The sequence below is a fragment of the Indicator indicator genome, chromosome 36, assembly GCF_027791375.1.
Source record: "Indicator indicator isolate 239-I01 chromosome 36, UM_Iind_1.1, whole genome shotgun sequence".
Classification (NCBI taxonomy): Eukaryota; Metazoa; Chordata; class Aves; order Piciformes; family Indicatoridae; genus Indicator; species Indicator indicator.
In genome coordinates, this window is record NC_072045.1 from 378,349 (window position 1) to 400,368 (window position 22,020).

The following is a 22,020-nucleotide window of genomic DNA, read 5'->3' on the forward strand; positions in this document are numbered from 1 at the left end:
GGCGCAGCGCTGTCCCCACCACCTGCTGCTTATGCGGGCGGGCGGATGGATACAACCGTGACTGTTTGTGGGAAGGGAAGGCGCTGCAGCACGCAGGGGGCGGGAGCCCGGGAGGCGTGAGCGGGGTGAGGCGGGGGAAGCGGGGGGCGCCGCGTCTCAGCCGCTGCCGCTGCGGGGGGACCATGCGGAGGCAGCGAGGCCGGTGGGCGCAGCAGCAGCAGCGGCGGGGCCGGCAGGAAGAGGAGGCGGAGCGGCCGCGGCCGTACCAGCAGCAGCAGTGCTAAGCTGCGGGGCGGGCGGAGGAGTAGGAGGAGGAGGCAGCGGGAGGCGGAGGCGGGGGCGGGCCGAGGCGCACGCGCCGCCCGGTGCGGGGCGATCGCGCCGCTTCGTTACATTGTATCCGCCGGCGGCGCGAGAACAATAGGCGCCGCCGCCGCCCGCCGGCCCTGGGCGCCGCGGCCGCCGCCCGGTGCCCGGTACTCGCTGCCCGCCCTGGTATTCGCGGGATCTTCATGCGCTTCCCCTCCCCCCGCCTGGGGTGCGCGCCTGCCCCGGAACAGGTAAAAAAAAAAATCATCATAATTATAATAAAAACAAATAAAATAATGAAAAATACGGACGCGTTCCCCTTCCCCTCGCCGGTGCTCCAGCTGCAGGGCATCGACTGCCCGCCCGCTTCCTCCCTCCACCGGCGCTGCCCCGGGACGGGGCTCGGTTCCATTGTCCCCCCCGCGCCGTCGGCTCTCGGCAAAGTTTGTCTGGGCCGGGGGAGGTGGGGAGTGGGTGGGCGGGCAGCGAACGGGCCGTGCTGGGGGGGTCCCCACGCTTGCGGGCGGTTCGCGCTTCCCTCCATCCCCGGGAGGGCGGGAGCCGGTTCCCCGTCCTGCTGCAAACTTCAGCCGGGCACCCCCTTCCTACACACACCCGCTCCGCCACCCTTGGGCCGGGATGTATCCGCCCCCGGGGATTCCTCGTCCCTGCTCTTGGGTCGCGGCACCGGTCTGCAAAAGTTGGGGGACTTGGCGGAGCGGGGGAGACTGCTCCGGCCTCCCCCCGCGGCGTGGGGGCTGCCCGCTTCCACCCACGGCAGGGAGGAGGCCCGCGGGGGCTCGTTTCGGCCTCCTCCTCCTCTCGGCGCGGGGGGAGCCCCCGAGATCCCTTTCTTACGGCACGGGGGAGCGGCCTGGGGGGCAGCGACCCGCTTCGTCCCCTTCCCGCAGCGTGGGGGTGCTGCCCACTTAGCACTATCCCCCTCCCCTTGGGACCCCAGGCCTGGCAAGGGGCGGGCGAGCGAGGCCCGGCCCGGCTGGGACCACTTGGGCCTGGTGCGGCTCGGTCGGACCCGCTGCGGTCCGGTCCGGCCCGAGCGGGCCCCCTTGGGACCGGACCGGCCTGGCTGGGCCCGCGGCGTGTCCCGGGCTGCTCAGGCCGCGCCTGGAGTTGAGGGATCCGGGAGCGGGAGCAGCTCGGGGCGGCCGAGCCTTTGTCCGAGGCGAGAAGGTGCTGCCGCAGGGCCCCGCTGAGGAAACCCGAGCGGGACGGGGGGAGAACGGACATCTGCTGCGCGTTAGCCCGGCAGCGCCGGCGCCCCCCCGGCCGCCCCCTGTGCCTGCCGGGTCAAGTTCTGCCCGGCCTTTGTGCTGCCGGGGGGGAGTAAAGCGCGTCCCGGGCCCGGTCCGGGCGCTGCTTCCCTGGGTTGGAGTTAAAAATAGGGGAGAGAGGGATAAAAATAAAAGGCCGGAGTGAATTTGGGGTGGGGAATGTGTATTGTTGAAGTTGTCCGAGAGCTTGGCAGGGCTGCCGGGGTCTGGGGGAACTGCTGGGGCTTGGGGGAGGGCGCTGCTGGAGTGATGCTTCAGTCCCCCCTTCCTCGGGGGTACAGGGCTCGAACAGGGACGATCTCATTTCCCCTGACACCACTGGGGCGGCCAAAGCAGGAGCTTGGTAAAGTTGCGTTTAAAATACTGCCCAGCTGCATGGGTGACACTTAAAGAAAAAGCTTTTTGAAGACCAAAAAAGACTAAAACTCCCCCCAAAAAAAAACCAAAAAAATATCTCCTGGCTGTATTTTTTCTTGTGCTGAAGGATTTTACACATTGGGCTGATTTTAGCCTTTTTTTTTTTTTTTTTTTTTTTTTTTTTGTTAATGCAAAACTTCATTGAAATGTGGTGGCTGAAGCCTGAGCCCTGCCTCCTCCAAACTCTGTGGATGGTGTGGAGTTTTCTCTTTCTTTTTTTTTTTAAGCCTTATGATTAATGAGTTAAATTTATTGGCCAGCTGCCCTTTGTAACCATGAATGAGTGCCTAAAAAAAAAAAAAGGCCAAATGAAGGGAAAAAAAAAAAAAAAGGGAATCTTTTTATCTCCTCCCAGGCCTCTCTTCCTCCCTTCCAAAGAAATATTTTTCTATCCTAGCAAGCTGGCCAAAAAAAAAAAAAAAAAAAATCAATCTCTTCGTAAAAGAAAAAAAAAATAGGAAGAATAATATTTACCTGTCTTGCAAAGTTGCCCTGGAGGGCTTTATTTTTGCAAAACACTTTGCAAACAGTTTGGTTGTTTTTTGGTGTGGTGGTTTTCTTTTTTTTCTCTTCTTTTTTTTTTTTTTTTGTTTTGTTTTGTTTTTCGCTTTGGTTTTGTTTCCAATCCCCTTTTATATTTTTTTTTCTTGTGAGCAGTGAAGTTCGCTTCTCACTGACTGCAGCCTGGCTTGGGCATCCCCCAAACTCACCCCCTGAAAACGCAGCTGCAGGTGCTCAGCAACCCGAAGGAAAGAGGCCTAAGATCAGACTTCTTTTTTTTTTTTTCCTTTTTTTTTTTCTCCTTTTAAACAAAACTAGACAAGGACAAGAGAGGCTCCTGCAGGGAGGAGTGTGGGGGAAGGAGAAGGGGGTGAGCCAAGCCAGACAAGCGCCTGAGTGATAACTTGCCTGAACCCTTTGATAAATGAGTTGACTTTTTTGTTTTTTTCCTCTCCCCTATTTTTTTTTTCTTTTCCCCTTCATTTGCCACACGCCAGGAACAGAATTGGCCTGAACTAGTGGAATTGGCAGCAAAAAACTAACATACAAGTGTGTGCCTGGTCAATAGAGTGCTTGTTCCTGCCTCTGGGTGCTATGTGAGGACTCTGAGTGTGCTCTCTGAGCCCAGGATTTGGCTGCTGGAGACGTGCTGGGGATATTTGGTTTTTTTCTTCCCTTGCCCCTTTTCTCCCTGGCTCTGTCTTTTTAAAATATTCATCAATGGGGTGGGTAGTTTGCTCTAGTCATTAAAATCTCTCTCTCTTGCTCTCTCTCTCTCTCCCTCCCTCCCCTCCCCCTCGCTTTCTCTAGGGCTGCCACTGTTGAGTCTGTGGGAGTATGAATCAGCAGCAGCAGAGAATGGCTGCAGTTGGGACAGACAAAGAGCTCAGTGACCTGCTGGACTTCAGTATGGTAAGAGAGCGCTGCCGGGGGGCTTTAAAGGCCCCGGGGCTGTGCCTGTGTGCGGTGTTTTGGAGCTGCAGAAGGGAGGAAATGGGAGCCTGTAAATTGGACGTGATGGGTTTCAGATGTGCCCTGTTTGTGTGTGCCTGTGCACATGTGCTGCAACTTGTTTACTTTCAAGTTAAACCCATGCTTCAGCCTTTCCTCTCCCTCCTCATCCCTTCCTCTCCCCCCCCAAAAAACCCCAAAACCTTGCATCAGGAGCACAGAGAGGTGGGTTGGGGCTTGTTTTTCGAACGGGATACGTAAAGGATTCTGAGTGTCCTCTGTTTAAATGCTGTCTGTGCCGTGGGCTGGGTGAGTGTCTGAAAGCTGTAACTTCAGTAGCCGATTAACCAGGCTTTTTTTTTTTCTTCTTCTCCTCTTCCCCAGCTACAGACCATTAAACTTTTGCTCCCACAGGTTATTTTGTCACAGTTTGAAATGTATCCAAGCTCTCCAGCACATTATTTTTGCAGCAGTTGGACACTTGTATTCCACACACTCTGCTCTTTTGTATCCTGGAAACCTTCAGCTGCCTTTAGGAGCTGTTTATTTTCAAAGAACCAGGACCTAAGATTTCCTCCTGAAGGGTGTGCAGAGCTCGGGGTGGCAAGAGAGGTCCCTTCTGGTTGTGGCAGAGTGAAGTTTAGCCCCTGGCAGGTTGCTGCCCCAGTGCTGGCTGTCGTGGGCAGGTGACTTGTGGAGGGGAGACTTTGTGTTCAGAAGCAAGTGACTTGCTGTTGGGTTCCTCTGCTGTGTGCTTCACCCGCAGGGCCCTCAGAGTCTGTGTCTTGCTTTCTAGATAAGAAAACTGCTGTGAAGATAGAAAAAAAAAAAAAAAAAAACAAACCAAAACCCAAACACCTCTGTGAGGAGGAATAACCACGAGTGGCACTGCTGTGGCTCTGGGCTGTCCCAGGTCACCCAGCCCATGGCCTCTCTAGGTTGATTTTCTTGCCCCCTGGAGAAGAAAGGAGTAGAGTGGGGAAGTTGGTGGCAGAACTGGGGGCACCCACTGATGCCTGTTAGGCCTGTGGGAAGTGCTGAGGCTCATCCGACTTTGTGTACCCGAGTGCTAAGGTTTAGTGATGGGAAATGAATATTTTTGTGCTGCTGGGGATAAAACCAGTCCTCTGCAGGGCTCTGTGCTGTGGGGCAGTTGGTGGTAGGGTCTCTCAGTCCCCACGAGCAATTCTGCACCAGTTCTCCCAGTTTCATGCTTGTGCTGGCCAGCTGGTTCTGTTATTGACAGTAATTTTGCCAGTGATGTGTTTCCACAGCAGCCTGATTGGGAGAGGAACTGAAGGGTTTCAACCCAGGGCTATGTTCAGGGCTTGCTGGGGAGCAGTGCTGTGGCAGTTTGTCCTTCTGTCATCTCAGAGGTCCTGTGGGTGGGCAGCAGTCCTGGAGATTTCCATCTCCTGAACCCCGGAGTGCCTGGTTTGGAACTGCGCTTTGGGCCAGTAACCCAAAGTCTGCTCCCTGGCCAGGGCTGCAGGGCTCCTGCTTTGCTTTTTTCTCCCCCTTTGGATAAAAATCAACTCCCACTCTCTGCTTAGAGATTTAAAAACCCTTATTTGCATGCTCAGAGTTGTGTTCCCTGGAGGGGTCGTGACCTCTTCCCTCTCTACACCACTGTCTCTGTCCGTGGAGATTAGTCTGCACCTAAATGGATGAGTTTGGGTTCAGTTCCAACACTTTTACCCTGGTGTAGCCCTGGGAATGATCAGGTTCTATGGTTTGGGTAAGGCTCCATGAGCAGCAGTAGCAAGGGTGGCTGCATGCAGCAGGGTCAGGGCCTGCAGATGTCATTTGCCAGGGACTGGAAGATGTTCCCTCCAGGATGAGTTGGGCTCCGACGCAGCCTGGATTTGAGCCAGAGCTGTTTCACAAACCCTCCTCTCTGCACACACACACACCCTGCTCTGAGTTTGCATAAAGGGAATATTCACAGCCCTGCTGAAGGATCAGTGGCTACCATGGGAAGCTTCCCTTCCTAGCTAGTAGCTGGGCTTCACCCTGGCATGACAAGCTTGTGGTGCCCAGTGTGGGGCTGTCGAAGAGGCTGCTCCTTGGGTTGCTCTTGCCTTGCTCTCCCCTGCAGACAGTTTGACCTCCCTCTTCCAAGTGTATTTCTGTTTTTCTTTGAATATGGAGAGCTGTATTTCAGTATCTGTAGGGGGCCTACAGGAAGGCTGGGGAGGGGATATTCAGAAGGGCCTGTGGGGATAGGCCGAGGGGCAATGGTTTGAAGCTGGAGCAGGGAAGGTTTTGGTTGGACATCAGGAGGAAGTTCTGCACAGTGAGGGTTGGGGAGACACTGGAAGAGGTTGCCCAGGGAGGTGGTTGAGGTCCCATCCCTGTAGACATTCAAGGTCAGACTCAAGCTGGCCCCAGGCAGGCTGATTTAGTTGGAGGGGGCTCACTGCAGGGGGTTGTTTAAGATGCCCTTTGAGGGTCCCCTTCCAACCCAATGCAATCTGTGAGTGAAGCTCTGCTCCAGTAATACTCTCCAGGAGAGGATCTGGAAGTGAGAGATTCTGAGCATCTGAAACCATTTCCTTTAGATCAGGATTTTTATTACTTTTTTTCTGGGGAAATATCAACCCCTGCAGTCTGTGGGGTCCAGCTCAGTGCTGTGTCTTGCTGGGCACTGAGTGGAGTTTCAGGCCTGGCTCTAACTGAGTTAGATGGTCAGAGGGGTGCTTGTGGGGTCAGTAGAAGGCAGGGTGGTGTGAGATGATCTAAATTGGCCTTCCAGCCCTTCAATAAATAAAGGCATTGTGTAGTTCCTGAGCTGCCAGGTGCTTGCCCGAGGCTTTGTGCCAGTGTAGTTTGCAGTGGCACAGGGAATGAAAGGGGTGGAAATCAGAGGGGTTTGCAAGGGTTGAAATCAGAGGGGTCTGCAAGGTGCAGGTGAGGAGCAGAGCCCACCCCAGCTCTGCTGTCTGAGGGCTGGTTTGGGCTGTGCATGGCAGCATGCTTGCTTCCCTCTACCTTGGAACAAATTGTCTTTAATAATTGCCCCAAAGTGCAGGTAATTTGTAAGCTGCTCTCACCACTGCTTCCTGGCAGGACTCCAGGCCTTGCAGATCCAGAGGAGAGCTTTGGAAAATGAATCCTGCCCGTAGAGCCCAGTTGCTGGCTTAGCCCATTTCTTAGGCTTGGGTTTTGGTGTGTTATCCCCTGGCCTGGTAGCTCAGCCCCGTGGGCACAGGCTTGTTGTGATAGGATGAGAGGGAATGGATTGAAGCTTGAGGAGGGCAGATTGAGACTGGAGATGAGGAAGAAATTGTTGAGAGTGAGGGTGGGGAGAGACTGGAACAGGTTGCCCAGGGAGGTTGTGGATGCCCCTTCCCTGGAGGTGTTCAAGGCCTTGAGCAACCTGGACTGGTGGGAAGTGTTCCTGCCCCTGGCAGGGGGCTGGAACTAGATGACCTTTAAGGTCCCTTCCAACCCAACCCAACCCAGCCAGTCTGTGGAGCTGCCCTTGGTCTGTGCCATCCAGAGATGCCCAGAACTGCTGTGGGTGTCCCGGGAGGTGTCCCAGCCCTGCAGTGGTGTGTGGTGGGGAGGTGCTGTGAGGGTGTCCTCATCAGTCTGGGATGCTGGGAGAGCACTGGGAGAGCTGGGCTGGAGCAGGCTTCGGGGCTGGGGACCTGTCCGTGCCGCAGAGCACGCCTGCCAAGCTAGATAGAGGCAGGCGGCTGCGTGCCAGCCCAGGGCTCTGGCAGAAGTGAAATGCTGTTAACAGCCATGATTATTAGCAGAGTATTAACCATATGCTGCGGGGCTGCTGCTTGTCAGGGTGGGTTTCTAGCTCTGTGAGTCGTTGCAGAGTGGGCAGAGGCTTGAGCAGTCAGATCGGATCTGCCTCAGCGAGTGGCTGCTCTCCTTGCACGCCAGCCCTGGCGGCTCCAGCCAGCGAGCAGGGGGTGGAAACCAAACTGCTCCCAGCGAGCAGGGGCTGAAAACCAGAGGGTTTCCAGCAAGCAGGGCTGGAGCACAATCCTCCTGTCCTCACTGCTGCTGCTTCTGATGTGCTGGGGGATGCTGAAGCTGCGCCCTGTGCCCTGCTCCGGCCAAGGCACAGCTCCTGGTTTCTCCTGATAAAACTTTTGCTTTTGTTTAGAGTGAAGCAGTTGTAAAGTTTGACTTCAGGCCACAGTGGACATTTGGGGCTGTAGTGAGGAGGGTTTAGTCTTAAATGAACACGTATGAAATATCCCGCTGGCAATGGATATTGAGCTGAATTCCCTCTTCTCCCTGAATTAGCAGCTGGATACTTTCCACGCTGCAAAATAGACTTCAGGTTTTGAGTTCAGCCTGGAGTTCATGAGGTGGGAGAGTGGAGGAAGTGAAAACAGCTATTTAATTTGAAAACACTGATGCACTGCTAGAGGTCCACAATAAATGAAATGCTGCTTGATTGCTGTTCCTTGTGTCTGGCAAATTCCCCTTCTTGCTTACAAGCTGGCTGGTGGCAGTATGAGGTCTCTTATCTGGAGCCTCCACGGTGGTGGCTGAGGGTGTTTGGATCTTCCCATGCCCTGGATTTGCATCTTTTAACCTGGGAGAAGAAATTCTTTGGGAGGAGTGGAAATTGAGATAGGAGGGTATGCAGAAGTTGTGGTCAGCTGCTGGGCAGGCTGGAGGTAGGGCTTGAGAAACCAAAGACAGCAGCTTAAGATGGGGGGCAGGGGGGAGAGTTTGACATAACCCTTTACATCTACATGATTCAAACCCAACAAAAGCCAGGGAATGACCCAATGGCAATTCCTCAGATGCTTCTGCTTGGGTCCTTGCCCCATGCCTGGGTCCCTCCCCAGGGTATGTGGCAGCTCTGGTTCGCCTCCTGCCTCCCTGCCCACTTATTTTGAAAGCAGCATTTAAAAGCAGAAAGGAAATTGGCAGTGGGTGGCTGAACTTTGCCTGGCACAGGCCAGCGAAGGCAGCCAGCACTTCACCTATGACTGGTGTTGGGCTTCTGCAGGCAGCACCCAGCCAGCCTCAGCCCACACCACGGTGGAAAAACAAACTGGCAGAAGACAAAAAAACCCAAAACACTTCCTGGAGCTGACAAGTGAGAAGAGACAAACCCTGGTACTGAGGCCAGGGGTGACCCAGGGATCCCCCCCTCCCATGCTGGCATCACCCTGCTCTGACATCCCCACCTGCCTCGGGGTGGAAAAGGGGTCTGTGACTCCTCAGGCCCTTGGGGAGGGAGTGCAGGAAGGTGTTGCATCAGTCTTGAAGCCTCTCTGGTAGCAGGCAGGGAGGTGGGGAGGGCAAGAGGGCATCCCCCGGGTGCGGGGGCGTGCTGGGGATTGCCGGTGGTAGAGGGTGTGGGGGGGAACACCACAGCAGCTCTTCTGCAGAAGTTGAAAGCTCTGGTTGCACAATGGAAGAAATCTGCTCATTTGCTCCACCTGCACTTGCCACTCAGACCTTGGGGGGTTTTCAGCATCAGCAAAGTATGAAGAAGAAGTGCTGCTGAAAAAGAGCCAGCAGGGCTTTTGTGGGGGTGGTTGTTGCCTTGTTTGTTTTTTTTTTTTTTTTGTGCTGCTCAATACCATGAGCACATCCCAGCCCTTCCTGCTCACACAGGCAGAAATCTTGCCTGCTTGGAAAGGGGGTTTGGCACCACTTAATCCTCTTCCCTACCTTGGAAGGGGGGTTTGGCACCACTGAATCCTCTTCCCTACCTTGGAAGAGGGGTTTGGCACCACTGAATCCTCTTCCCTACCTTGGAAGAGGGGTTTGGTACCACTGAATCCTCTTCCCTCCCTTGGAAGGGGGGTTTGGCACCACTGAATCCTCTTCCCTACCTTGGAAGAGGGGTTTGGCACCACTGAATCCTCTTCCCTACCTTGGAAGAGGGGTTTGGCACCACTGAATCCTCTTTCCTACCTTGGAAGAGGGGTTTGGCACCACTTAATCCTCTTCCTTACCTTGGAAGTGGGGGTTTGGCACCACTGAATCCTCTTCCCTACCTTGGAAAGGGAGTTTGTAGCCACTTAATCCTCTTTCCTACCTTAAGAGGGGAGGGAGTGGGCACAGGCCAAATGGGATCCACCAGGTAAAGTCCATTTTTAGTGATTTTAGAGATCTTTGCAGACCACAACAGGAGAGGGGGCAGGAAAAACCTGTAGCTGTGCAGAGACAAGGAGGCTGCAAGTCTTTGATGTTGTGAGGGTTTGGTGGTAGTATTTCCCAGCCCCACTGCCTGAAGAAACAAGGCCCATTGGATGGGGGAGCTGCTGGGCCACCCCAAGTGACTCTGGAGCCCACCCCAGAAGAGGTTCAGGCTGCATATCAGGAAATATTTCTTCACTGGCAGGGTTCTCAAAGATTGGAATGGTCTGGCCAGGGCTGTGGTGGAGTCACCATCCCTGGAGGTTTTTAAACAGTGTGTGGACCTGGTGCTTAGGACCATGGTTCAGTGGTGACCTTGCAGTGCTGGGTTGAAAATGGGACTAGATGCTCTGGAAGGTCTCTTCCAACCCAAGATGTTCTGTGATTCTGGGAGCAGCCTCATGGAGGGTTGCAACAGGAGCACCCTAGCAGTGCCAGGGTGTAGGCAATGAGGGGTGGTCATTCTATGGAATGGCTTTGGTTGGAAGAGACCTCGGAGCTCATCGACTCCAACCTCCTCACCACAGGCAGAGACACCTCTCAACTAGCCCAGGCTGCTCAAGGGCTCATTCAGCCTGGCCTTGAGCACCCCCAGGGAGGAGGCATCCACAGCCTCCCTGGACAGCCAGTTCCAGAAATCATAAAATTGATCAGGATCAGAGAATTGTTTGGGTTGGAAAAGCCTCCTAAGATCATCAGATTCAATCAGCAACCCAACCCCACCATGGCCCCCAAACCATGGCCCCAAGTGCCATGGCCACACAGTTCTGGAACACCTCCAGGGATGGGGACTCCTCCATCTCCCTGGGCAGCCTGTGCCAAGCCCTGACCACTCCTCCAGCAAAGAAATTTTCCTCACCTCCAACCTGAACCTTTCCTGGCACAATTTTAGGCCATTTCCTAGAATCATAGAATTGTCAGGGCTGGAAGGACCTCAAGGATCATCCAGTTCCAACCCCCTGCCATGGGCAGGGACACCTCACCCTAGATCAGGTTGCTCACAGCCACATCCAGCCTGGCCTTAAAAACCTCCAGGGCTGAGGCTTCCACCACCTCCCTGGGCAACCTGTGCCAGTGTTTCCTTCCATCAACTGATCCTGGGGAGAAGAGACCAACCCCCAGCTGACTGCAGCCTCCTGCCAGGATGGCTGAGGGTGAGGCCAGGTGGCTGCAGGCTGGCTGCTGTGCACTGAGATGCTCTCCACACCTGGATGTGAGTGCAGAGCCCTGGCACAGGCAGGCTGTGCATCCATCCCAAACCTGTGTGCTTTGTTTGTGTGGCACTTTGGGTTCCTTAACTGCTCCCTTTGCATCTCTACCACATTTAACTGTCAGGTTGTTGTTGTTGTGTTGTTTTGTTTTGTTTTTTCCTCCCCAGCCTTTGTGAAAACAAAGCTGGGCAGAGGGTTTTGTACAAAGGAATGTTTCTGACCACAGCCAGACATCAGCTATGTCAGGGCATGAAACTGCAGCCTTTCTCTAGGCTCTGCTGCTGCCATTACATTGTTTAAATCTTCAAAGCATTAAACTTTTTTTTTTCTTTCTTTCTTTTTTTTTTTTTTCTTTTTTTTGGAGGGGGGGGAAGGAGTTGCTCAGACGTTGCAAAGCTAAAAATAATAAAAATTCAAATGACTTGGTGGTGAAAGTATCTCGAGCTGAGTAGTAAAAAGGATATTAAAATGTTAATTCACTCAGCCTTTTCCCACCAGTTGTTTTATTGGCTGCAGCTTCATTTGTGTGGAGAAGAATTAGAGTTGTTGGTTGTTGGCTTTTTTTTTTTTCCTTTCCTTTGGTGCCTGCTGCATGCAGGTGCATATAAAATTTTAAATAACAGCTCCTGAAACCCTCCCAACTTAGATTAACAATATTTATACAAGTTAGCTGAGGAGGTTTGCAGTGTTTTGGAGGAAGCTTTCTGCCAGCAGAAGATTAGTTGGGATACCAAAGCTGCAGCAGTACAGCAAACAAGCAGCCAGGATGATCCAAACAGAAGAATGTTGGAATCTTTCTAAGCAGGGGGTTCAGTGCCTTTGGCCCTGGTGCTGCTGCTCCCCCATCATCCCAGGGCTGTGTTAGGTGATGGCACTGCCAGAGCTGAGTTTTGGGTGAGGCTGGAGAAGAGGAGGCTGAGGGGAGACCTCATTGCTCTCTACAACCCCCACTGAGAGGAGGTTGCAGTGAGGTGGGGGTTGGACTCTGCTCCCTAGGATCAGATGATAGGACAAGAGGAAATGTCCTGAAATTGTGCCAGGGGAGGGTTAGGTTGGAGAGGAGGAAAAATTTCTTTGTTGCCAGAGTAGAGTGGTCAGGGATTGGCACAGGCTGCCCAAGGAGGTGGTGGAGTCCCCATTGCTGGAGGTGTTCAAGAACGCGGTGGCCATGGCACTTGGGGCCATGGTTTGGTGCCCATGGTAGGGTTGGGTTGCTGGTTGATGATCCTAGATGATCTGGGAGGACTTTTCCAACCCAAACAACTCTCTGGTTTTATGGAGGCTTCTTCCCTCCCATAGCTGGTGTGAGGCTCCTTGCACCAAGGTCAGGCATTACTCAAGTGTGTGGCTGAACCACCTCTGCCCATGCCAGCCAGAGCCCACAGGCAGCCCTTGTCCTTCCCAGGCACTGCAGGGTGCTGGGAGACACAGGATGAGGCCTGGCTTTCTGTGGGTGTTGTGGGGTACAAGGAGCTCTGGGGGTGTTGTAATTTTCACAGAATCCCAGTATGGTGGGGGCTGGAAGGGACCTCTGGAGACCATCCAGTCCAAAACCCTGCCAGAGCAGGGTCACCCAGGGCAGTTCCCACAGGAACACATCCAGGCAGGCCTTGAAAAGCTCCAGAGGTAGAGACTCCACAACCTTTCCGGGCTTCCTGCTCCACAGCTCTGCCCTCTCACAGTACAGAGGTTCCTCCTCATCTTTAGATGGAACTTCTTATGGTCAAGTTTGTGCCCATTGCCTCTTGTCCTGTCACTGGGGACCACTGAGCAGAGTCTGGCCCCACCTTCCTGCCCCCCCCCCCAGGCCCCCAGATATTTGCAAGCATTGATAAGATAGCTTTTTATGAATGGAGTCAACCTTCCTCCACGGGCACCCTCAAGTCTGATCCTTGGTGAATAACTGAGGGCAGAAACTCTTGGGTTTGACCACAGCAACGCTGCTCCTTGGCTGCCTTTCAGCTGCACCTAGGGAAGCAGCCAGGCTGTGTACACAGAAGAAGTCTCTGCACGTAGGAATGTGCCTGCATCCCAGCTGCACTGCTCCTGCCCCTCCTGCAGCTGATCTAAGGAGCAGGGACAGAAGGGGAGGAAAGGTTTTTGCATCAGTCAAGTGCTGCTCTTCCCCCCTTTCCTCCCCCACGCCTGCCCCACCTGCCCCCTTTAGCAGCAGCCCAGCAAAACCAACGCACTCAAATCTCTTCTCCTTTCCTTTCTCTCTCATCTTCTTGTTTTTCTAGATGTTTCCCCTGCCAGTGGCTAATGGAAAAAACAGACCCACGACCCTAGCAAGCACTCAGTTTGGAGGATCAGGTACTGTCATCTTCATTTCTTATTATTTATTTTTTTTCCTTAGCACCATCAATGTTTCTGGCAATAAATTTGTGTTTGCTCCCAGGGACCCAGGGTGGGGGGTTCTGTATTTGTGTGTTCTCTATGTGTTTGGTGCTGGCCTGCTGTGATTGCTCTGGATGATTTTCTCCATGTGTCTCTGGGTGGGCAAAGCTGCTCTTGCTGATGAGTGTCCAGTGAAGAAGCTGCAGGTTGTTGTCTGTCTGCAGCAGTCTGAGAGCTGAAGGCAATGCTAAGCTGCTGCTTAGGTGGATGCTTGTCTGCAGGCACTGGGAGACTTCTGCTGTGGGTCACTGAGAAGTCCTGGTGGTGGTGATTAGTTCCTGAGGCTCAGCTGTCCCACATGGAGGCTCTGGTGCAGTTTTCTCCACTCAGCCCCTCCAGCAGCTCCCTGGCTGGGATCTTTGTGTTCCCAGCAGGACCTTTGCAAAGCCCTCCTGGTTTGCAGGCCGGCAGGCAGCAAGCATGGCTGGAGCTCTTTCAGCAGACTCAGAGCTGAACCTGGCTGCGGTTTTGGGGTGCTGTTGCCTGTCCCACCTTGCCCTCAAAGCCAGCAGCTGGTCCCACTCCCCAGACACGCTGAGTGGCCACATCTCTGCCCATCTGACATCAAAGGGCCGTGGGGACCTGCAGGAGGAGCAGGTTGGCGATTGGCAGTGATAGGAGCCTGGCTGGAGGGCACCTGGTGTTGGGTGTCTGTCTGGGAGATGTGGTGCTGGGGCATTTGAGGCTGGAGTGGAGAATTCCCCAGCTGGGCATGGCGTGGTGCCCTGCCAGGCTTTTGATGCCCAGGGAAGCCGCTCCGTGCCCGGCTGGCCGCAGCCCCTGGCATGCAGGAGGTTGAGTTCATTTGCCCTTCTTGCTGGAACATGCTGATGCCTTGAGAATGGTTAAAACTTGACCTTCCCTGCCCTGAGCTGTCCAGAGAAACTCCTGGCCATGTGGAATGGCTGTGCCCTGGCACTGGGAAGCATCCCAGAGCCTGTGGTGGGATTTCTGGGTAACAATATTGATGCCACAGTGCTGTGGGGCAGCTCCTGTGGGGGGAAACCTGCTGCCCTGGGGTGGGAGTGGTGTGCTCTGCCCTGCTCCTGCCATTTTGAGGCAGGGAAATTGTGCAGCTTTCAGATGGGGCTGCTTAGCTGCGTGTCAAGATGGTTTTGAGCAGACATTTTCACAGGGAGGGAAGCTGGTGAGTGGGTGCTGGAGGAAATTTGAGGGGGAGACAGCTCTCGGGTTGAGCCAGATGGAAGCTGCTCTCTGCAGTCAGCGTTCCCCTGTGTGACTCCTGCTGTTAAAGTCATCCATAAAGGACACGCTGGCCAGAGGAGAGCAGTGGAGCAGCTCCCAGTTTCCTCTCAGAGGCTGCTTGGCTGCAGGGTCTGTGGTGCTGGCCAGCCAGGAGAGGCTGGGAGCAGGGCTGTGCGGTGCGTGGCCGGACCCCCTCCGCTTGGCTCTGCAGCAGCACAAACGACAGAGAACCTCTGCCCCTTCCTCCTCCTCCTCCTCCTCCTCCTCCTCCTCCTTTTCTCTCGGGTGAGTGAAAGGTAATGTTGACACCACCCTTCCTCTGGGCTGCTGCTGTCTGAGTCTGGCTCTGAGCAGTTGATGAAAACAGAGGGCTGATGTTATACAACTGAAGGCAGTTGCACAACTGCTGCTCTCCAGGTCTCTCTGGTGGCTCTTTCACCCCTGCCATGGGCATCTTGGCTTTGAAATGCAGCTCTGGGGCTTGGTTTAGGCCAAGTGTTTTGCTCTTGCAACAAAGTTATCCGTTGGGTAGTCGTCCTTGGCCTCACCTTTAGAGAGCTGGGGACAAGTTTTGTTTGTTTGTTGGTTTTGTGACTTATTTCTGGTCCTGAACGTTTGGAGATGGGTTTGTGCTGGTGAATGACTGCAGTGAAGTTCTGGCTGCTGTGCCATGCAGGGGGGTGGATAAGGCCTGTTAGAGAGTCACAAGATGGGATGGGTGGGAAAGGACCTTTAAAGCTCATCCAGTCCAAACCCCTGCAGTCAGCAGGGACATCCCCAACCAGAGCAGGTTGCTCAGAGCTCCAAACAGCCTGACATGCACTGGTGCCAGCCATGGGACAGCTCTCACCCCTCTGGGCAACCTGGGATAGGCTCTCAGCACCCTCAGGGTCAAACATTTCTCTTTCTCACCAGTCTGAATCTTCCTCTTTTGGCTTCAAACCATCTGCCCTTGTCCTGTCCCAACAGGCCCTGCTCCAAAGTCTGTCCCCAGCTTTCTGCTCAGCCCTTCAAGGCCACCAGAAGGTCTCCCTGGAGCCTTCTCCTCTGCAGGCTGCCCAAGCCCAACTCTCTCAGCCTGGCTCCCAGCAGAGGGCTTCCAGCCCTGCAGCATTGCTGTGGCCTCCTCTGGACCCAAAATGCCAAGTATCAGCCTTGTCTATCATTCCAGTCTGAATTTTCTTCTTTTGGTTTCAAACCATCTCCCCTTGTCCTCTCCCAACAGGCCTTGCTCCAAAGTCTGTCCCAGAAGGACCCAAAGTGTCTTAAGCTAAGTCCTAAACAGTGCCTAGTGATTGGTTTCATAGTTTGTTGGCATTGGTTGAGCTTCATTCACTCAGTAAGAGCAAAGCGTGGTCAGTCTCTAGTCTACTCCCAAAGGCATCCCCAGCCTGCCAGCACACTTTGATTTGAAGTTGAATCCTCACCAGCCCCCGGGGTGGTCAGAGGGTGAAGAGCAGATGGTCCTTGGATCTGGGAAGCCTGACTTGCTGAGGGCTGTGCAGCCATGCTGTGATCTGCACCTGGAGATTAGATCCCTAAATCTTCTTGCCTTGCAGGAAGAACTGGGCTGCATCCTTAGTGTGCCTCATGTGTGTCAGACTCTTGTTCAATTGATGTCCCACACCCCTGACAAAGATGGTGCAGCACTTCCCTGCATCTGGAAGGCATCCATCCCTCAGCCTGGAAAGCATAATGAGACTCCAGTGCCCTTGAGTCTTGGCTGGGTGATGTGCACCACAGTGCCAGGATCTCATCAGTGAGGGTTGTTGTGGCAACCCCAAGGTAATAAACTGATGGTCTCATGTGTCACAAAAATTGGTGTGGATGTGGTGCTGAGGGATGTGGTTTAGTGGCAGTGGCTTAGCAGCAGAGGTGGCACTGAGCTCTAGGTGAGAGGTTGGACTTGGTGATCATAGAGTCATGGAATGGGTTGGGTTGGAAGGGACTTTAGAGACCATCCAGTTCCAACCCCCTGCCATGGGCAGGAACACCTCCCACCAGCCCAGCTTGCTCAAGGCCTCATCCAACCTGGCCTTAAACACCTCCAGGGAGGGGACATCCACAACCTCCTTGGGCAGCCTGTGCCAGTCTCTCTCCACCCTAACTCTCAATAATTTCTTCTTCATCTCCTGTCTCAGTCTCCCCTCTCCCAGCTCAAAGCCATTGCACCTGGTCCTGTCACTCCCAGCCCTTGTCCAAAGTCCCTCCCCAGCTCTCCTGGAGCCCCCTCCAGATACTGGAAGGCCACTTTGATATCAAAGGTTTTCAACAGTTCTGTGGTTCTATGATTTTATGATTTTGGCCATGTGAATTCATAAAATCAGATAATTATTTTAGTTGGATGATCTCATCAAGTCCAACCCTAACCTTCCATTTCCAACCATTGCCCCTCATCCTGTCACCTTGGAAGCAGTCTTTGCTCAGCCTTCCTGTAGGTCCTCTTCAGACACAGAAATGCAGCAGCTCTTGATGTCCAGCTGGTCAGTAAGGGAGCAAGAGGCCTTTGAAACAGTGCTGCTAGAAAATCACACTGAGAAAATGATGAGGGGCAATGGTTTGAAACTGGAGCAGGGCAGAGTTAGGTTGGACATCAGGAGGAAGTTCTGCAGAGTGGGGGTGAGGAGATACTGGAACAGGTTGCCCAGAGAGGTGGTTGAGGCTCCATCCCTGAAGACATTCCAGATCAGATTTGCTGTGGCCCTGGGCAGCCTGCTGTGGTTGGAGATGTCCCTGCTGCCTGCAAGATGCCCTTTGAGGGTCCCTTCCAACCCAATGCCTCCTGTGAATCTCAGCTGATATCTGCGCTGGCCAAGCCACTGCCTCCTGCCGTGGCCTCTTCCTGAAGAGGAACACAATTCCCTCTCCCAAGGCCAGCAAAATTCAAAGTGTTAAAGCAAACCTTCCAGCTCTGAGAGCCTTTTTGCCTTTATATATTTGTCTCCTGCTTTTATTTTAAGCTCTGCCACTGTTTCCCTCCTTTTCTGTCCTTAAATGCACCGGGGGAGGAACTGGTTTAGCTCCCCTGCCGCATGGACAATTCAGCACCTCCGCTTTGCCTTTTCTTGGCAAGGAGTAAGCCAACAATTGCCACTAGGCTGGAGCTGACGTCAGGCAGCCCGTGGCTGCAGCATTTATAGCACATATAGGTCACCACGGGGAAGTTTGGCTTCCTGGGGCTTTGTGCTGCAACTGGTGTTTGCCAGCGCCAGCCGCGGCGCTTGCTGCTGGGGCAGGGGGGGGACGCTAGGCTCTGCTCCTTGTCCTTGCCAGGCTCTGCCTTTGTCATCCCCTCCCCAAACTCTTTTGTTGATTCTTTGCAGTAGCAAAAAAAACATTTCAAGCCCTGTCCTCCATCCTCCATCCCTCCCCCCTCCACCTCCATGTCATAGTTCGTAAATGACTAATCTGATCAGCAAGGAGCTGCCTCCCAGCGAGCTTCATTAAACTCTGCCTCTAGCAGGGAAGGGCTCCTGTGAAATTTCAGATGGAGGGAACCGTTGGTAATTGACATGGAGGCTGCAGGGGTGGCAGGAGGCTGACAAGTTTCATTGTCTCCCTTGCAGCGTAGGCTGTGGTGGTGGCACTGTGGCATGGGGCAATGCCAGGGCTGTTGTAGAATCAGAGAATGGTTTGGGTTGGAAGGGACTTCCAAAGGTCATCCAGGCCAACCCCCTGCAGGCAGCAGGGATGTCTGCAACTAGAGCAGGTTGCTCAGAGCCCTGTTGAGCCTCACCTTGAAAATCTCCAGGGACGGGGCCTCAACCACCTCTCTGGGCAACCTGTTGTAGTGTTCCAGCAGCCTCCTGGTGCAGAACTTGTTCCTCACATCCAATCTAAATCTGCTCTGCTCTCATTTCAAACCACTGCCTCTCGTCCTGTCCCTGCAGGCCTTTGGGAACAGTCCTTCTGCAGCCTTCTTGTAGCCCCTTCAGGTACTGGCAGGCTGCTGTTAGGTCTCCCTGGAGACCATGGGGGTCTCACCTTGAGTTCTTGGCTGGGTCAGGCTGTGCTGGCTGTGCCCTTCAGCAGAGCAGGGAAATAAACCCAAGGCAAAAGGTTGTGTCATTTTTGGACCTCTCAATCCAATAAGGACATTGAGTTGAGGTTCCAGAGCACAGGTCTTGTGAGGAGCAGCTGAGGGACCTGGGGTTGTTTAGTGTGGAGAAGAGGAGGCTGAGGAGAGACCTCACTGCTCTCTACATCTCCCTGAAAGGAGCTTGGAGCCACGTGTGGGTTGGTCTCTTCTGCCAGGTAACAAGCAACAAGATGGAAGAGCCTCAAGCTGCCCCAGGGGAGGTTTAGGTTGGACATGAGGAACAATTTCTTCCCCAAAAGGGTGGTGGTGGAGTCCTCATCCCTGGAGGGGTTTCAAAGCCATGGAGATGTGGTGCTGAGGGCCATGGTTTAGTGGTGCCCTGGCAGTGCTGGGTTAGAAGTTGGACTCTATGATCTTAAAGGTCTTCTCCAAGCTAAATGAGCCTTGATTCTACCTCCTGGAGCAGCTCATGAGCAGTGCTTTGCATCCATGGTTAATAAGGAGAGGGTGGAAGCACCTCCCTGTTGCCTCAGAGCTGCTCTGCAATGCCAGGTCTGTGTCCTGCTGAAACAGGAGCCCAAGCAGTGTCCCCCAGACAGATGATTCTGCTTGTGACAAAGAAAAGCTCTGCTGGAAAAGAATCACTTTTTGGTTTTCCTCCCTTTTTGAGTGAAATCCCCATTAGTGCCTTTTCCTTTCTGCTTTGTGCTTGTGGGAGCTCCCTTGCTTGGATCTGCAGCTCTCATCCCTGGGGGGAAGGTCTTGAGGGTGCTTGGGGTGCAAAGCTGGAGCTGAGCCAGCACCAACTGCTGCCAGCCCAGCCCCAGCCCTGTCCTGGGCTGATCCCCAGCAGGGTGGGCAGCAGGGGCAGGGAGGGGATTCTGCCCCTCTGCTGTGCTCTGCTGAGACCTCCCCTGCAGTGCTGGGGCAGCTCTGGAGCCCTCAGCACAGCACAGACAGGGACCTGGTGCAGCAGGGCCAGAGGAGGCCACAGCAATGCTGGCAGGGCTGGAAGCCCTCTGCTGGGAGCCAGGCTGAGAGAGTTGGGCTTGGGCAGCCTGCAGAGGAGAAGGCTCCAGGGAGACCTTCTGGTGGCCTTGCAGTACCTGAAGAGACTCCAGGAGAGCTGGGGAGGGATCTTTTGGAAAAGCATGGAGTGACAGGATGAGAGGTGATGGCTTCATACTGGAAGAAGCTGGATTTAGATGAGACATTAGGAAGAAATTCTTCCCCTTGAGGGTGGTGAGACACTGGAACAGGTTGTCAAGGGAGGTTGTGATGGTTCCAAGGCTGGAAGTGTTCAAGGCCAGGTTGGATGAGGCCTTGAGCAACCTGACTGGTGGGAGGTGTCCTTGCCCATGGCAAGGGGGTTGGAACTGGATGATCTTGAAGGTCTCTTCCAACCCAACCCATTCTGTGATGATCTCTTAGGTGTGTTTAGACCCCTCCAGGTCCGTGCTGTGATTTCCACCCCCAAAATCTGTTCAACGCTTTTTTTGCTGGCGAGGTGATGAGATGAGGCTCATTGTTTAGGGAATTGCTTTGATCAGGGCTAGTTCATAAAAGACATCTGAAGCTGGCTGAGCAGGGAGGCTTTCAAAGAGCTACAAGCTGGTGCATGTAGCAAATGTTGAGTTCCAGTCGCCTGAACAAAGCCAGAGCATTCTCCCTGGAGGGAGGTGAGTCCAAACCCCCTTTGAAAGCTGCTTTAAACAGCCTTCAAACTTGGATACCTGTGGCAACAGCACTGAGAGTAATAAATTCTCTGAGAGATGAGGTTGTCTCTTTAATTGGTGCTATGGGTGAGCTGTTTGAAGATTTAATTCTTTTGTGTGTGCACGAAGAAGCTCCCCAGGTTGGGTGAGGGGAAGGTCTGGAGGCCTGGCCAGGAGTGTGGTGTCTGCTCCACAGCTCTGTTCCCCTTTGCCTCCCCAGCATGAGTTTGGCTCTCTGGTGGGTTTGGGTTGGTTTTTGTTGTTGTTGTTGTTGTTGTTTTCATTTTTACAATAAAAAATCTAAAGCAAGGTTCCTTAATGCATAGGATCACAGAATGGTTTGGGTTGGAAGGGACCTTCAAGATCATCCAGTTCCAACCCCCTGCCATGGGCAGGGACACCTCCCACCAGCCCAGGGTGCTCAAGGCCTCATCCAGCCTGGCCTTGAACGTCTCCAGGGAGGGGACATCCACAACCTTTCTGGGCAACCTGTTCCAGTGCCTTACCACCCTCATGGCAAAGAATTTCTTCCCAATGTCTCATCTTGAAGCCTCTTCCAGCCTCAAGCCATCACCCCTTGCCCTGGCACTCCAAACCTTTGTCCAAAGCTCCCTTCAGGTACTAGAAGGCTGCTCTATGGTCTCCCTGGAGCCTTCTCTTCTCCAGTTTGCAGCAGACTCATCTAATTTAGGGTTGTGGAATGGTTTAGGTTGGAAAAGAGCCTTTCAGCTGCTGGAGGCCAGGGCTGTGCAGAGCTGGGCGCAGCCTTGCCGCGCTGTCAGGCTCCGGCTGCTCTGCCGCATGGCAGTGAGGAAAGGAGGAGCTTTTATTAGCAAGGATGTCTCACGTTCTCCTCTCCTTCCCACATGTTCTGCTCCTGCTGAGGTGGGAGTGATGGGCTTGGCTTGCTATTTTGATAGATGCTGAAAGGCAGACATGAGGTGCACAATATGGGACTTGATCTTGAGGAGCTGCGCCGAGGAAGGGTCCTCAGGCTGCCTGCCCCCTGCTCGTGCCAGGGCTGTGTGAGTGCCCACAGCGTGGGGCTTGCAGGGCTGGCACTGCACACAGAGCCACCACAACTGAAGAGCTAAAGCAGAACAAGGTGCTTGTCAGACCCCCACATCCAATAGTGCACCCAGTCTGGTGTCCTCAGCATAAGAAGGACACAGAGCTGGTGGAGCGAGTCCAGAAGAGGCCACAAGGATGTGGAGGATGCCCCTGCTCGCTGCAGGGGAGTTGAACTGGATGACCTTTGGAAGTCCCTTTCAATCTAAACCATTCCATGATTCCAAGGTCCAAGGGCTGGAGCAGCTCTGCTGTGAGGCCAGGCTGAGGGAGCTGGGGGTCTTCAGCCTGGAGAAGGCTCCAGGGGCACCTCAGAGCTGCCTTCCAGTACCTGAAGGGATCCTACAGGAAGGCTGCAGAGAGACTTCTCATGAGGGTGTCTAGAGCCAGGCCAAGGGGGAATGGTTTGGAGCTGAGGCAGAGCAGGGTTAGAGTGGAGCTGAGGGAGAAGTTCCTCAGTGTGAGGGTGGTGAGACTCTGGCACAGGCTGCCCAGGGAGGCTGTGGCTGCTTCTCCCTGGAGGTGTTCAGGGCCAGGCTGGATGAGGCCCTGAGCAACCCAAGTCTAATTGGGAGATATCCCTGCTCATGGCAGGGGGGGTAGAAGAGATGACCTCTGAGGTCCCTTCCTACCTGAGCCATTCTAGGATTCTTTCCATGTAAAAATGACTTTTTGGCCATTATCAAAGTTAAAGAATCAGCTTTAGTATAGCCAAGTCAGGCTTGCAAACCCGTGAGGGATGGCAGCCTTGGAAGCAGACAATCCCTGCAGCTCCCTGCTGCTCC

The 22,020-nt window shown here is 54.0% G+C and overlaps 1 protein-coding gene across 3 annotated transcripts in view; it reads left to right on the forward strand.

The window, feature by feature from the left end:
- The first annotated feature begins 541 nt into the window (after window positions 1–541).
- TCF3 (transcription factor 3) overlaps window positions 542–22,020 on the forward strand; it is a 101,769-nt gene continuing 80,290 nt past the window's right edge. For all 3 annotated transcript variants that reach the window (XM_054396258.1, XM_054396261.1, XM_054396260.1), the window contains exons 1-3: window positions 542–560; window positions 3,330–3,431; window positions 13,051–13,123. In XM_054396258.1, the coding sequence (XP_054252233.1) occupies window positions 3,357–3,431; window positions 13,051–13,123 (148 nt within the window). In that variant the 5' untranslated portion in view covers window positions 542–560; window positions 3,330–3,356. The remainder of the gene's footprint in view (window positions 561–3,329; window positions 3,432–13,050; window positions 13,124–22,020) is intronic.